Source organism: Sceloporus occidentalis, unplaced genomic scaffold (genome assembly GCF_023333645.1).
Source record: "Sceloporus occidentalis isolate IW3139 unplaced genomic scaffold, rSceOcc1.0.p SCAF_2, whole genome shotgun sequence".
NCBI lineage: Eukaryota > Metazoa > Chordata > Lepidosauria > Squamata > Phrynosomatidae > Sceloporus > Sceloporus occidentalis.
In genome coordinates, this window is record NW_028316982.1 from 183,995,569 (window position 1) to 184,013,217 (window position 17,649).

Genomic DNA, 17,649 nt, shown 5'->3' on the forward strand with positions numbered 1-17,649 from the left:
GGGGATAAGCAACAGTTAGGTACATTGTTTCATTAATGCTTTGGAAAACCTTATTTGTATTTTCATTGAAATAAGTACAGCTTTGAAAGGAACTGTCATTCCTTCCCTACAAAAAGGGGGAAACAGCAGACACGAACATTTGAAACCTCTCTTTTGAAAGATGAGGAAGACCTCAATGTTTTAGAAAGAGTTTTTAGAAACTGATTCATCCTAAATGTTTAAACTCCTGAAGAGATAGGTGCTTTAAACAAGTCAAGTCAAACCATGAGCTTACTGTCAGGATTTTCTTGAAAAGAAGTGGCACAATTATTTCTAGAATTAGGTCCGAAACACACAGCAGAAATAACCCCGTTTGAGACTGCTTTAATTGCCCTGGCTGATTGCTAGGGAATCCTGGGAATTGTAGTTTCTTATGACACTAGAGCTCTCAGAGAAGGCTAAACGTCTCACAAAGCTACAGTTTTCAGAATTCCCTAGCATTGAGCCAGGGCAGTTAAAGTGGTCTCAAATTGGATTATTTCTGCAGTGTGTTTTGGACCTTAGTTGTGTCTTTTTTAAAAAAAAATATATCAAAATATACCTAAGAAGTCTTCTATAATTTTTCCAAGGTGTTTTCCATTAAAGTACCTGCAGCTTTTTCTGCAAATATTGTAAAATATCTTTTGATACCATTTTTCATTCTTTAGGTCCCCAGAACAGGGAATTAGTGGCTCACAAAATTGTTTTCACACCTTCTGCATGTGTTGGCATTATGGCAAAGAAAGGATAGACAGAACATAAGAACACAGTAGCTCAACACAGTGTTGATTTCTGAGTACTTAGATTACTGTATATCCTCGACTATAAGTTGACCTCATGTATAGGTCGAGAGGTTTTGGAGTCAAAATTATAGATTTTGATGTGTCCCATGGATAAGTCGAGGGTAAGATCTAAAGATCTAAAGGATAAAGCAAAGGAAAACAGTGCCAAAGAACCTACAAAATTCTGGAAGGCATAACTTTGTATTCAATCTAAAGCAGTGGTTCCCAGACTTTGGTGTCCTGATGTTTTGGACTTCAGCTCCCAGATTTCCAGGCTGGCTAGGGCTTCTGGGAGTTGAAGTCCAAAACACCTGGAGATCAAAGTTTGGAAACCAGTGCACTAAAGGGTGGAAGGATGAAAAAATACCGGGGGGAGGGGGGAGTGCTTCCATGACAGATTATACTCTTGTTTTTTGCCAAGTAATGGTGCTTTTTAAAATAAGAGTTAAAGTACCGTAGTTACATTGACCCATGGATAAACTGACTCAGATTTTTAGGTCACTTTTTTGAGTAAAATTTCTAGATTTATACATGAGTTTATACAGTATTGAGTTTCTGCAAAGTCAGTGTGTTGTTTCAATAAATAAAATCAGCAGCTGAGCTTTTTGCTTAAAGTTTATAGTGTGACAGTGCTTTCTCAGTTTTTAATAAGAATTCAAGAAGCACTGTGCTGGACGTATCTTAATAGGCTTTTAAAAGTATTTTTCTAAAGGATTGGAACTGTATTGGAGAATGACTTGCAGAAGAGGACTCTTGAGTCACTATTTGATTAACTAAGTGCAAACTAACAGTGATGATGAATTGACACATCTATGACAACCCAGACTGAACCCTGATTAGGCTCAATAAAATCAACAGGAGAAATGATAGTTTGTTTTAGTTACCCAAGATTGGTTACAACAGTTATTAATGAATGTATGTAATGTATAAATGTATGTTAATTTGATATGACTGAACTGTTGTAGGTTTTATTACATTGGAATATTCCATCAGTTGATTGAATCACTACTAGTGTACAGAACAAATCTCTTTATTAATGTACGTATACATGCAGTAAAATTCAGGATTGTGCATTTCCCAAATAAAATCAGTAGTAATTGATGACTGGTGGCAGCAGGCAGGTCTTGCTCTGTCATGACTTCCTCTCTTACTCTTGTTAGTTTTACCTGTTTCCACTTTTGTCTGGAAGATATAAGCCAAATATGTTACTGAGCTACTTATATGTAGTTAATAGAGTCATGAAACCTAGCTTACATGTCACTCATCAAGTGTTTGGGGCTTTCCTTCATCTTCATTAATTATACTAATTGTTATGAAAACTATTTGTTATTCTGTGTTCATTTGCTGTAATGTAGTTCTGTGGTAGGAGAGCCAGCATAGACTAGGATTCTGGAGATCAGGGTTTAATCCCCCCTTGAACATGGATACTCACTCAGTGACCTTGGGCAAATCACACTTTCTCAGCCTCAGAGGAAGGCAGTGGTAACCCCGTCTGACCAATCTTGCCATAAAACCCCTGTGATAGGTATTCCTTAGGGTTGCCATAAATTAAAAAAGACTTGAAGGCACACAGTAACAAGTTCTGTGCTGCATCAAATCCATTTGGATCCTTTGACTTTTTTCAGATATGTAAAAGGGCTAGAGAGACAAGAACATATGGTTACAGTTACTCATATGTTAACAGTACTTCAGATTTTATTGGCGACAGCACAAAGATCACTTCAACTTCCATCTATGGAAAGCTGGAGGAGAGGAATCTGGAATGTTATGCTTCTGAACAAATTCACAAATTATAATCTTCTGTGGGAGGGTAGTGTCCATGTAATAGAGTTTTCAAAAATAGCAATTGCACTTTCTTTTTCTACTCTCAGAAAACCAGGTTTGATTTGGAGAGCTTGAAATATTTGATACAGTAATCATAATGTAAGAGTGGAGTAGATTAGATTGTGTAAGTGAGAGAGATGCTTGAAAAATGGAATGGTAGAAAATTTGTGCAGTAATAATAATATATAATAATAATAATAAAATTTTATTTATATACCGTTTTTCCATTGATCAAAGAGGTTTAACAGCATATATAACATACAATATAAATATTAAAACATGAATATATTAAAAATCCCCCCATATACAAATAACAAAACCATATCTCATGCCAGCTCAGCAGTGCTGTCAGGAGGGGAGGGAGAGCATACAGAAGTCAGGAGTCAGGGGTATGCCTGCTCGAAAAAGTGTGTTTTCAGCCCCTTCTTAAATTGGGCTAAGGAGGTGGCCGAGCGGAGCTCGCCAGGGAGCGAGTTCCAGAGCTTGGGGGCCGAAATAGAAAAGGCCCTCCTGGTGATGGTAGCCAATCTAGCCTCCGGAACTCTTAGCATTTGCTGAGTGTGCGGGGCGGATTATATGGAGAGAGGCGGTCCTCCAAGTACCCTGGGCCCAAGCCATTTAGGGCTTTATAGGTAATAACCAACACCTTGTATTGCGCCCGGAAGCGAATGGGCAGCCAATGAAGGTCTTTTAAGACCGGTGTTATGTGACTGGTCCTAGATGTATTAGTGACCAGTCTAGCCGCCATATTCTGCACCAATTGCAGCTTCCGGGTATGGTACAAGGGTTGCTCCATGTAGAGCGCATTGCAGAAATCCAAACGAGAGGTTACCAGAGCATGTACTACTGTTTCAAGGTCCCCCCGGCTCAGGTAGGGACACAGCTGGCGTATCAGCCGAAGCTGATAACAGGTGCTCCTGACCGTCGCATCCACCTGTGAAGTAAGGTGGAGCGACGAATCAAGAAGCACCTCCAGTAAGTGTAAGTCCTTCTGCAGTAGCAACTAGGGCACAGAATGATTAAAAATGGGTAATGGCAAATAACAATCTGATCACATTGGTGTTTTTTATGACTTCAAAGCAGGTGGGGGGGCAATATGTGGCCTTACAGCTGTTTTTGAACTACATTGCTATACTGGCTAGGGATGATAGGATTTGGAGTCCCACAATACCTGGAGGTTCACACTTTGCTGACCCCTGTTTTACAGACTAGATGAGATGTGTGACTTATTAACTGGACATTTCTTAATTATTTGCAAATGTTGCTTTTCTTATAAAGTTGGGTTTGGCCAGTATACTTGGTTATTTTATTAAGACTGCTTACTTGCATAGTTAAACATGACAAAGAATTAATTGGTACTGAAGTGTGGCTAGTGTTTCAGAAATGGAAATCCAACTTTCCCACAGGACTAGAACAATGAATTACTATCATCGCTCTTGTTATCATGGTTATATACTCTTTCTTGTCGAGGACACAATTTGCACTGCAGAAATAATGCAGTTTGACACTACCTTAGCTGCCATGACTCAATGATATGGGTTTCTGGGATTTGTAGTTTTGTGAGATATTTAACTTGCTCTGTAAGAGAGCTTTGATGCCCTTGCAAACTACACATCCCAGGATTCCATAGAATGAACCCATGACAGTTAAAGTGGTATCAAACTGCATTTTTGCAGAGCAGATATAGCTTAAGACAGGACTTGTTACAACAAAAACACAGCAGCAGAAGAAACCAAATCTTCTTTCCTGGAATACCTTGTTTATTACTGGAGTATCCATGAATTGAAGCTCTCTCTCTCTCTTTAATTATTTTTTCTTTTATCCATTTATCCACTGAAACCATGATCAATGCTGTGTGTTTTCTTAAGTCTTTGATTTACTTCTCAAAGGAATTATGATGTGAAGAGTAGAGGAAAGAAGTCTGGTTAGTAGTAAATGAAGGATTTTAGCAAAACAAGTTTCTTAAAAATATATATATAATCTTCTGAAGTAATCTATGAGAAGATACAAACTGTGCTTCCAAATGAGTAAACAAATGGTTTGGGGAGGGGGGCAGCAGGTTTAGTAGCAGTTAGGTACAATAATACTAATCTGCTAAGATTAAAAACTAAACATTTGTGTGCTCTCTCTTCTTCTATTCTTATAATGATGAGCAGTTCTGTGTCTGTGTGCATGTTTAAAAGTCATACTAGATACAAGCTGGGAGCCAGTATTTTGTAGTGGTGTGAGCATTGGACTACAACTGTGGAGAGGAGGACAAAGGCAAACCGCTGAACAAATCTTGCGAAGCCTATCTGTGATAGGTTTGCCTCAGAATTGCCATAAGTCAGAAATGACGCAGGCACCCAACATAGATGTAAGTTTTATACTTAAATTATATATTTTTATTTATACAGCTAGCATAGGCTCAAATATAAGACTGCTTTTCAAATGTAAATTCTTTAAACAAGTTACTCTTTTTTTAAATGTTTTGATGCACATAAGCATATTTTGCTTCTTGTTTACACAGAAGTGTCATAATTAAAGGTTGCCTTAAGAAGCTTTGCACAGTTACACAGAAGAAGAAGAAAACGAAAACACATTTCATCTTAACAAAATCCTTATTTCAGTATAGCTGTTCCAATATATATTGCAGCCAGGTTAGCTGAGGTGCCTGTTCAATGTATCACTTTCTTCACACATTTCCCTGAATTTTACTAGGAGTTGGTGACACAGCAGGTAAGGTCTTCTTATGGATTTGCTAAACTGAAAACATTATGATGAGGAGCAATGTCTGTTTAACAGCTTAATCCTGTACATACTTACTAGCAGAAAGAGAAGCACTTGAAGAAACCAAAAGCGATACAGCAATATAACACTAATAGACATTTCTTGGGAACTGGTGGAAGTACTTCTTGCTCTTTCTGTGTGCTACATGTGGAACACCACGGTGGCACCATTCTGTCCAGTACACACACACTCATGCATGCACACATACATTTGTGTGCACATACCGTCTCCTTAGGGTTAGACAACTGTCTTGTCTGTTAGAAGTCTTCAATATAGAGCTTAGATGGTTTGCTTTTAGTACTCAGGCATCTAAATCCAAATCAATGCTATTGGAATAAAAATCTTTGCTGGTGCAGTTTTACTTTAGATAGTGCTAGTGCAAGTGCAGATGCTTGTACAAATGAAAAAAACCTGCTTAGGTAATTGCATATTAAATACCATACTAGTGCTGAAAATAAGAAATTGCTTATTCAATTGAATTCAGGCCAGGATAGTTGTTAGAGAATGGTTCAGTCTTGATATGGGCTTTGGTGATGCCATACTTAAAAGGCTTTCAACACTGGGTGTTGGGTGTTTGAGGGATGGCATCAAGCTTTTTTTCAAGAGAGGAAAGGGATCCATACGAACAGAGAAGGAAGAAAAGTATCTCAGCGAGCTCACAAGTGCTTGCCCAGCAGTTTTCATCTAGGTCATAGATAGCCCACCCAGTTCATGGTGGGTGCCAGCACCTGCTGTTTATTTTCCCCAGAAAAGCAAGTTATTCTTTCCTCTCCATTTCATGTAGCCATACTGTTGAATTTATTAGCATGCTGTCAGTCATTGAACAAAAGATAGTGGACAAAGGGTTTCCTTGCAGTAATGTTTTTTTAGTGATAGTTGTACATATAACAAATTTTATTTATTTATTCATTCATTGAATTTATATCCCGTTTTTCTCTCAAAATGGGATTCAAGGCAGCTGTGGGATTCGAAGCAGATTGAAAGCGTGGCCAGTGTGCTGCTTTTCAAACCCATTTATCTTTTAATCTGTTATTTTAGCTCTTTTTCACAAATCAGATATTGTATTCCTTCCTTCCTTCCTGGCTACTTATATAATTTCTTTCATCCGGTGCTGATGGCTTCTTTACACTAGTCTATGGAGAAGCCTAAGCGAAATGTGTCTTACTGCTTACAAATGTGAATGTCCTTCAGTACTAGTTTGTCTTAAAAATTGTGGCTGCTTTTATCCTTTTTAAAATTTTATTTTAAAGTCTTAATTTCATAGCAAATAGTTTGAGTTGATTTTCAGTTTAGGGAGAGTGTTAAAAGTAATATAAGCATATCAATCAATAGAACTTTATGGTGTTCCATATTTTTTCTCACTAATTTATTAAATGTCAAGTTACAAAATGATTTCTTATCAACAGCCATCTTTGGCTCTGTTTGTAAATTTGTACATGAACAGCAGGTGGTCCAATAAATTGTATTTAATTTTGTGTCTCACTTAGTCAATGAACAAACAATTATAAATAATGTATAGTAGTGTGTAGGTGGTATTTTTCCACAGTGTAAACTTGCTATGTTTTTCCAGTTTGCTTTCTCTAATATTAGTAATTTAGAAACCACTTTTATAAGCCTATTATCAAGCCTACTTTTACAAGCTATTTTAGTTATTTCAATTTGTAATACTTCTTTTATAATCATATTGCCACTTTCTTGAAAGTAAACTCCTCACAATTCTTGTTGAATCCCACCTTCTTGTTCTGACTGCTACTTTTTCTTGTTATGCTGCATTGACCTTCAGTTCAAACTATATGTTTGGATAAAGAAATTGTTTCTGTGGATGGGAGGTGCCTGTGCACCACAACTCACACCATTCAGTGGGATTCTCGAATCCTCTGTATAACATTTTAAAGAGCTTGATGGGAAGTAGTCACCCCATAACTTGTTCATTTTGCAAGAATTCTGTACACACTATCTTCTTTGCTATCTTATTGAGATAGCAAAGGAAAAGTGAATACAAGGGTCTCATAAGGGAATGCATACTCAATAACCGTCAAACAAACCACTGCCAGTGTTAATGAGCATCGTGAACAGCATTTTCTTCCCAGTCAAGAAGATTGTACAAAGTAGGACAATGAGTATACATTCATCAACTTTTTCAGTCTTACTGCTTCACTACACTCTACAGAGGAGAGTATCTTTGGACAAGTGTTTCATTCCTATTGAAAGAGCAATTCTTCTTCATGTGAAATACAACTTTTCTTCATTTAATTAGCTTGGGTCAACATACAGCTCTGTAACAAGGAAAGTTTCCCCCATTTTCAACTCCCCCCCCCCCCCATTTACCCTTCTTGACACCTTGCATGCCATTCCGTAGGATGCCTTCACTCTCAGGAGTGGCTTTTCAGATCCTTGGGAAGAGGAGGAAAATTCATTGCTGGAGTGAATTTCTGCACATGCTTCTCCATATTGATAGTTTTACATCTGGTGAGATAGTACTGTAATGAACTGTGGCCAGTTCAAACTAGTTAGGTGTGGTCAGGTCTTCCAGAGTCAGTAGGCTTAAGTGGATCTGTGTGAGAATGCTATGATGCATGGTGAATGCATTTGTCATCTCTAGTTTGGACAGGAAAAGAAAAAAGTTTCAGTGGGAAGAGTGTAATTTGTAAGAGTCTCTGTGGTATATTTTGACTTTAAAGGGATTTTCCCCCAAGATGCACCCGATGGAAATGAAACAAAAATCTTTGAGAAACTTTATTATGAACAATTGTTAATTAAATGGGGGCAATATTTTGTTAACTGATGAAAGACAATATAACAGCTGGTCTCTGGTATGTGAAAGTGATTTTCATTCTGGTTTTTGGTGCTGAAAATGAACTTACTGCCAGGTTTTTCCAGTGTTTTCTTAATTTTAAAAGTTGCTACCAGGGAGTTAGGCTTTCGGAGAGTGATTCTTCATGATGATATGCAGGGGAGCAGTAGCTCTTTCTAACTAAGGGGCAAAACAAGTCTAACAAAGATGGATTTGGGCCATGACAACCGCACACTGAAGCCCCAATTCACTTTTTGCTGACCAAAAAAGGAGCGGCAAATAGCCGCTCTTTATTGCACTGGCAAAAAGCCAGCTTTTCCACCCCACCGTGGCAGGAAGCTGACTTTAAGGTGCTCCAGCAGCATGCAGCATATAAACACTGCACTGCCAGAGCGCCCGGAAGCTGGCTCATGTGTGGGCGGCTGCCCAGCTTGAAGCTGTCTTCCAGGTGTCTTGGAAGCCTGCATTGTCTGTACGCCACACCCCCAAGATGCCCAGAAGCCAGTTTTTTATACCAATCTATTTTGCACCTAAGCCCTTGAGCAGGAAATTATTCTGTCTTCAAATGATTTCAGCTATAATATATCATATATACTCTACTATAAGTTGACCTCACATATATGTTGAGGACACATTTTGGGGCCAAGATTATGGATTTTGATATGACTCGTGGATAAATTGAGGGTAAAACTAGGGGCATGCAACAAAGACTCTAAAGGATGAAGCAAAGGAAAACAGTGCTGAACAACTTAAAAATTCCAGCAGGCATAACTGTTTAGCTCAAACTAAAGGTGTGTGTGTGTGGGGGGGGGGGGGGGTGTCAGTACTTCCAGGACAGTTTACAGTCTTGTCTTTCACCAGGGGATGGTTCCTTTCTTAAAACAAGAGTTAAAGTATAGTACTTACATTGAATCATAGATAAATTGACTCAGAATTTTGGGGTCAATTTTTTGACTAAAATCTCTAGACTTATACATGAGTATATTCAGTACTAGGTAAAAATAGCTGTTCTTTAAAGTCATATCTGAATGTAACATTCCTGATTGATTAGCAACAGATATTTGTGTTCCTTTTGCAAACACTCCAAATAGAGATGCAGCATCATGGTTCTAGAGATGAAGAATTTAGCAGTCCAGCTTATTGATCTGTAGACATGTAGTTATTGAATGATTTAGATTCCTATCCTGAAGGCTTATTTCCCATGAACAGCTCCATTCTTAGTGCAATGAAATGTGAAAAAAATATACATGTTTCCCAGACAGTTTAGTTGAGTAGTTGTTTTGCTGTTCATATAGATTTCAAAGTTCTTTCCTACTCTTGGTTTTATGACTAAAATATGTATTTTCCAATTGGATTAATTCTTTTTGTCTGTATTTGGTGACCTTAAATTCTGTGATTTGAAACTATTAGAAGTAGTAGGTAAGGTATTTTGTTGGAAAGATTGGGTATATTGGGAATCTTTATGTCTAACATGACATTTATGTAATAGCTTCTTTAGAACTGTGATTTACGTTTGAAATATTTGGGATACTCATCACAAGGGCAGCAGTTTCTTGGCTTGGCAAGCTTTCAACATGCTGTGGGCCTTTGGACCTCTCTGACAGAATGCCTTCTAAGTGTAGGCTCATCGGTGGAAACCTTCTCTGAAGATAGGAAAATGAGTGTCACTTTTAAAGGAGCTTTCTGGATTGTAACTATGTATTTGCACTAATAATAGAATGTTATGTATCTGTTTTAGGTGCTTTGAGTGTGAAACTTTGGAATTAACTACATCAAAACTTTGCTGGGATCATACTTTGTCAGAATTATTTTTCTCTATGTGCCTGTCCTTGTTGATGGTCTTACTCATACAAATTGTTGAATGTGAGGTAATTATTGGTCAATTGTAATTATGAAGACTGTGCTGTAGTCCTATTTTAATAAGAGTATTGTGAAGCAGGTTAAATTAGTACCAATTGCATTTTTTTCATTTGCAGGAATCTCCAACAAAGTTAATGTTTGAACATAAGAAAATATAGTCAACAGATACAGATTTCTTCTATCAAAAACCTACAGTAAAGTCTTCACATCTTTTCTATACCATGTTGTGTGATTGTAGTCCCATGAGGAATTTGTCTTCATGAAGATTCCTAACATTGGTAATGTGATGAATAAATTTGAGATCCTTGGGGTTGTAGGTGAAGGTAAGCATATATCTTTAACCAAATTTAATTTGGGGGCTACATGAATGAGGAGATTAGAAGGGAAGTGCTGGTGAGAAGTTTGTCTGATGTGTAGCATATGTGTTTAAGACTGTTTCCGGGTTATTTTATTGGGCAGTCTATTTTCCCTCTTCATGTTTGGGAAGGTGTTTTCAAATGGCATTGTCTTCCTTTTATAAATCTTCATCTGCAGGAGTACAGCTACAAGCGGACAAAAATGAAAGAACTGATTCCCTAAATAATTATGCCCTCCCAGTGAATTTTTTCTTTAACACCTAGATTTCTAACATTCCAGTTAGTGAGATAATGACAATAATTCATACCTAGGACTCATATATTTTCCATCCATACATTACCTTGATAATATTTGTCCTCCTTTTCTTTGATTGCCTAAACTTTGTTTCTACATGCTTGTCTGAAATTTTAAGTCACTGCCTTACAGGCTCCAGATAACATCTAAACTTAGAAGTGAGGCAGGGCCATCGCTGGTTAGTATTGAATGGGAGTCCACTAACAAATGTCAAGTGCTTTCAGAGAAAGGAACTGGCAAAACCACCTTTGAGTATTCCTTGCCTAAGAAAACCCTGTGAAATTCATGGGGTTGCCATAAGTCTCCAAAACAAATGTCAACATACTTTAAAAATCCACTAGATAATTTTCAGTATTTGAAACAGTATTCTAGCATTTAACCTAAATGATCAATAGAACAAATATAGAAATGTTTTCTAGTATTCTGGTGGCTAATATTCTGTTTCTTCTTTTGTGATTTTGATCTAGGGGCCTATGGAGTTGTACTTAAGTGCAGGCATAAGGTAGGTAAAATACTGCAAGTTCTGCAAAAGATTACTAAGGTGCTTTACAGACGGGCCCTATGAGGCGCCGTCGTTACATGCGAGGGGCGGTGCTTCCAGACGCGGCTCGCCCCTCGCACGTGACGAGGGTGGTAAAATGGCAACGCCCTGTACAAAAGGGTGCCGTCATTTGGAAGTGATGGACACTTAGCGTCCGCATGTCACAGTGCCATTATGAGGCCGCATGTTCACCATTGGCACATGCGGTGTCATAATCGCGCTGCAGAAAGAACCCGTTATTTGTCCGCCGTGGCTCCCTCCCTCCCTCCCTCGCGTAGCAAAGCAAGGCGCCGGGAGACTGTCCTTTTTGGACGTTATGTATCCCGCCTATGTCTTCAATTAGTGCTGAAACTCTGTAAATAAAAACTTGAATTAAATTACTGATATACTGGACTGATTGGGACATCAATTTCTGTTTGCTCTGCACACTTGCTGTTTTGTCCAAACTGGCAAACAATGATTATATTTAAACCAGCCCACAGTCTTCCAGAGATCTGCATCATAAACTCCATGGCTACAGCCTTATTTTAAGAGGAGGCTTCATTCTAACAACATCCAAAAGACACTCAATAAGCTGTTTTCAACAGTTTCTGATTTACAATGGCAGCCTACTGTTTTAAAACAAAATGAGAAGCTGCACAGCATATATGCGAGGTTTTAAAAGGGCACTTTGAATCCAATGTACAGTGAAGCAAGCCAGGTTTTCCTTTATTTCAGTGGCTTTAAAAAAAGGAAGATATGAGTGAAACGGTCATCCGTATCTGTTCTGTCCCCAAATTACAGATAAGAGAATATAAACATAGACCTTTTCAATATTAATTTACAGTTTTATATACTTGTTGTCTAACTCGGACTAGATTTTTCAAGTGCCTGACATTAACTTGACAAATGTAGCAGTGTTGTCTGCAATGTCATGAAAAAGGGTGCTTGCTTAAACTGCTCAAAAAAAGCCACTACAAGTCTTATGCCCACTCCCTGCTGAAACAACAAGCAAAGAATATTTTTGTCCCACTCTAGTTTGGAGGATTCCTTTATGCTGTGAAGTTATTTGGAAGTACATAATAATCTCATGCCACTAAAAGTATTGAAAAGCACAGTATCTGTTTCATAATGAAATCTCAAATTCTCTGAAATAATAACTGAAAGTTAAAGTGGTTACAAACATGGGGAAATACATCTCCACAAGCCTAACTAATGTGGCATGTATTGCCTGAAATACTGTATTACTACTTGCAAAATATAATGTATGTGAATGGGGTTTGAATCTCTCTTCCTAAATTCTGAGAATGGCATATGTTTAAAAAATGAAATGCTCTGCAACTTCTAATACATGTTCAGCAGTATTGTATACTTTGATGCTTTGTTATCCAACATGTACCTGGTCACTTTTCTGCTTTACAGCAGAATATTTTTCCATTAATGTTAATTATTATTATTCTATATTATTTATTTATACCCTGCCATTTTCCTGATATAGGGGCTCAAGGCGGTTTGTTGAGCTTTCATTAAAGTAGGCCAAGAAGGAATTTGAAGAACATTATGAGGTGTAGGAAAAGAGTAAAAGGTAGCAAGTTGACCATACAGGCACACAGGCTATTGGAAGGCAAATATACATGGAGACTTCAGAATTCAGGAGAATTATGCAAAAATACAAATAATTTTATTTGTAATTTAAATACATTCTGTTTCTTTTGTCTTCATTGTGCTGAGTTCATTTCAGAATTTTTTCAGGTCAAGTCGTTAGACAAAAGATGAAAATCTTTTGGGTGTCATTGACAGAAATCGTAGTGTTTTAAGGAACTGACTATGCTTATTTGCTGTTGCTGCTGCTGCTGCTGTATGAGAGGGTGTCTTTCCAGGAGTGAGAATGAAGCTGGAAGCTTCTAACAGGCTTCCCTAGCTGCTAGATTGGGCTACATAGCTGAGACTCCTGAGAGGACAAGGTCACTGCTGGCAGAGTCACTGCTACAGGGAGAGGTCATTCCTTTGGCGGGGGGTGGTGGTGGTGGTACAAGGATGAGTGGAAAGAGGAAACACTTAATTGCTTATAGAAAAACAGGAAAAAGCAAACAGGCATTTTGTGTGTAGATGTACTGGAAGAGTTGGAATAAGCTGGGCAAACAGTAGCTCAGTGATCAGAACAAGGCAAATAGACATTTTTGCAAGAGTGTTTGAGTGGGAAGCCTAGAGTGCTGTGCCACTACATCCATAGGACAGTTGATCACGGGTGAGGAGGGAATTCCTGCAGTTAGCTGTGCTATGTTTGTTTTCTTGCCTGGGGATGTGGAGGGCTATACATCCAGTAAGCACATCAAGTTACCCTGCTGGAAGAAAAGGTCCACCAGCAAATGGATCAACACTGCAGCTTGTCAGAGAAGATGAAACTTTTTTGAACACAGTAGAGAAGATTCTCGTAAAAAGCAAACCCACATACAATGTCTCTAGGAAGGAAAACAGGTCCCAAATGCAGGAGGCACATACAATTGGAGGAATGTAATGCACAGAAACAGAATTGTCAGAACATGAATTGTCAGAAGATGTGCTGTCACCAATTCTGAGCTCTCGTCTTGGCTGATAATGGAGGCAGGAGGTAAGAGGAGGTAGAATAACCTCAATCCTCAGGGCGAAAAGTTACTTTGCAGAGTGGTACTGATGGAAGAGCTCCTGTCAGTTTCCAGAGAACAAAAAATGAGTGGTAGGTATAGATGATTTCCTCTTGAGAGGAACAGATGTAGTGGTGTGGAGGCCAGACAATATGTCTTGAGAGGTTTATTATTGCCTTGGAGTAAGGATGCAAGCTAAAATGATAAGACTCGTTAAGCCTGCCAACCATTATCCTTTCCTTCTTGCTCCACATGGAAACTAATGATACCACAAGACAAAGACTTTGATATATATCAAGGGATTATGAAACTCTGAACAAGAAGCTGAAGAAGCTTGGGGAACAAGTTGTGATTTCATCACTCCTTCCAGCTGAAGGAGAAGGGCTGGGAAGAAAACTGGAAGTGAACAGCTGGCTCCTCAGATAGTGTTGTTGGGGGGAAAAATGGCTTCTTGGACCATGGAATTTCATGAGTGAGGACTTCTGGCAAGAGACAGACTGCACCTCACAACTGTTGGCAAGAACGGGAAACACCAAGTACATGGGACCCTCAGTATCTATGGAGGTTTGGTTCCAGAATTCCCTGTAGATATCAAAAATTACAGGTGCTCAAATCAGTATTTAATATTTAAAATTACTTTTGGGCAACAATATCTAGACACCAAAAAAGCATTCTTCTTGCACTGTTTCCCACCTTCCAGTCACAAACCCTCTGCTCCAATCCACATTGCAGAAATAATCCATCTTGACATCACTTTAACTGCCCTGGCTCAGTGCTATGGAATTCTGGGAATTGTAGTTTATAGTGGTACCAGAGCTCTCTGTCATAGAAGGCTAAATATCTCACCAAACTACAGTTCCAGGCATTCCTTAGCATTGAGCCAGGGCAGTTAAAGCAGTGTCAAACAAGGTTATTTCTGCAGTGTGAATTGGAGCCCAGTCAGAATGTAAGTCTTTTCCTGACTTTGTTTCCCACCTTCTCAATCTTCCCATCACAAAGTCTCTGCCAGATCTTAAATCCTTTTGCCACTGATCTACCTCAGGGAAGAGCAACAGGCGGAGTGGGGCAGGGAGGTATATTGGCAGGAAAAGTGTTTAAATTCTGGAAGAGATTTCCTTGTGAGAAAGTGGGATAGCAGTAAATTCTGGCAGAAGCTTCCTTGTTAAAAAAAAAAATGGGAAATGAGGTGAGGCAGTTTAAATTTTGGTAGAGACTTCCTTGTGGAGAGGGTGGGAAACAGAATGAGGCAGGAGTTTAAATTTTGGAAGTGGCTTTGTGATGTGAAATGAGTGAGGAAGAGAAGTTCTGACTGTGGCTTTATGGAGGGATTGACTTCCTTGGGGGAAAGGAAGCATCAGTTTACCTGGGTCTTAATGCAGCAGCCTCCAGTATTGCCATGGGCCCACCTCTCACCCTGGGCATTGCAGATTAAATTTTTTTAAAAAAAGTTTCTTCATTTCAGTTTGCGGTTGCTCAAATCCATTGTTAGCGAATCCATGGATACCAAGTCCCATTGTTTTGGGGACAAAAGCATGAATGATTCAGGAGGAATTGGACCCATAATATAAGCGGCCAACAATGAGAGGAAGAATACAATAAGGAAACAACTGAAGATAAAGACCATAATTTCAGATGTCTCTACACTAATGCACAGAGCATGGCAAGTAAACAAGATGAAGTTGAACTCTTAGTACAGAAAGGCACAGAACGTGACTTAATAGATATCACTGAAACCTGGTGAGATAAATCACATGACTAGAATATAAGTAATAGAGGAGTATACCCTATTCCAAAGGAATAGGCCAAACAGGAAAGGAGAAGAATTTTATGTCCGGGATGTCTACATCTGTGAACAGATCCATGGCATAAAGGATGAAAACTAAGTTGAGAGCATTCAGGTGAAAATTAAAGGAGTGGAATATAACAGTTGTGTGGGTCTGCTATAGCTCTCCAAGCCAGAATGGAAGTTTGGATCATGCCTTTCTAGAACAGATGACCAAATCTTCAAAAAGGAAAGAGATAACACTAATGGGGCATTTGAGCCTCCCCAATATTTGTTGAGAGACAAACTCTGTGAAGAATGTAAGATTCAACAAAGACTTGACATTAATTTCTATTCCAGCAATTTCTATTCCAGTAGATGAACTAAACAATCGGCAATGCCATTTATGATATTTTCTTGTTCTGAGGTACTGTACAGTGCTGAGTATTGTTGTTACATGTTTTCAAGCTCTGACTTATAATGACTCTGTCATAAAGTTTTCTTAATAAGATTTATTCAGAGGACGTTTGTCATTGCTAGAGCTGTTATGTCCTTTCTGGTCAACCCTGACATATGACAGAATCAGTGTGGTGTAGTGGCTGAAGTGTTGTCTGGGAGACCAGGGTTTGAATCCCTGCTCATCCATTGAAAACCACAGAGGACCTTGGGCAAGTTACATTTTCTCTCAGCCTTAGATGAAGATAAGGGAACAATGCTGAGTAGCATGTTCCAAAACAAGGTGGGTTGGCCTTGGGGGACTTTCAAGGACAGCATCCTCTGTCTTCCCCAAAATAAATTTTCTGAATTTTGCTTGCCCCCAGGTGCTGCACAGTGCCCCATAATGCCCTCTGGGGATGGGAAAGGCAATCACCACATTCTGGAGGTGTCTCTGGGCCATTTCAGGAGCTTTTTTCTGACATGAATTCACTTAGAAATCAGTTTTGAGTTATTTTAAGCTTGAATTTCTGGGCCATTTCCTGTGTCAAAAAAAAAGGTCTTCCCTTGACTTAAAATGGCCTGGTAAAGTTGCACTCCACCCTCAAGAGACACTTGGAGAGAAATGTTTTGATGGAGGGCCTTGGGTCCATTAAAAACAGCCTTGTGGCCCTTGGGAGAATAAAATATTTTTTCTGGTAGTTGCTTTGAAGTAACAATATAGCAATACTAAGAACATTTCTATACCATTTATCAGTGAACTGCACTCCCTAGGTGGTTTACAGTGTGTAAGCTAGTTGCCCCCAACAAGCTGGGTACTCATTTTACCAACCTACAAAAGGATGGAAGACTGAGTCATCCTTAGATCCTTGCCTGGGATTGAACTCACAGGGTTGTGTCTATAGTAAAGGTTATAACACTAAGTGCCAGACCAGCTTCTTTGGGAATTCCACAGGAGGTCCTTGTTTCAGTCAGTGGGGAGAACCGTCTTCTCTTCTTTATTTGGGATAGGGGGATCTGGACTCCGTGAGCCACAGGTCTCCCTATCAAACTGGTGACATTGAAAGCTGTGGAAAGGTCCAGAAGAACAGTAGGATTGCCCTGTTTTTGTTCTCTGGGCACAGATCATCCACAGGGGTAATCAAGGCACTCTAATAAAATCAGACATGAAACCACATTGAAATAAATCCAGATAATCAGTTTAATCCAAGAGTAGCTAGGGTTGCACAATTTCTACCTCCTCAGATACCTTGCTCAAGAATGAAACATTTGTCTTAGAAATGGCAGTAAAAAGCAAGCAGAGAAGAAGGAACTCATTTATTCTGTTTAAACAAAGCTATGGGTAGCATGTTTATGTTGGAATGTGTTCAAATTCTGGCTTTAAGTCTTTTACAATCTTACCTAAAGGGACTTACCGGTAGATTTTTTGCAAATGTCCTCTTCTGAAAACCTTAATCTTTGAACTGAAAAAAGGATATATTGAAGGTGTTAGTACAGCCTAAAATATAGGACTTTAAGAAATGGCTTCTCCATCCTTCATCTTAACTGACAGTCACCACACTAATTGAAAAGTGACAAAATCCATCAAAATCTATTTAGTCAAATGAATA

General features: G+C 38.8%; 1 protein-coding gene across 2 annotated transcripts in view; it reads left to right on the forward strand.

Moving 5' to 3' along the window:
* CDKL5 (cyclin dependent kinase like 5) overlaps positions 1-17,649 on the forward strand; it is a 77,757-nt gene that overhangs the window by 11,441 nt on the left and 48,667 nt on the right. For both annotated transcript variants that reach the window (XM_089511696.1, XM_089511697.1), the window contains exons 2-3: positions 10,164-10,370; positions 11,166-11,200. In XM_089511696.1, coding sequence (XP_089367822.1) covers positions 10,307-10,370; positions 11,166-11,200 — 99 coding nt within the window. In that variant the 5' untranslated portion in view covers positions 10,164-10,306. The remainder of the gene's footprint in view (positions 1-10,163; positions 10,371-11,165; positions 11,201-17,649) is intronic.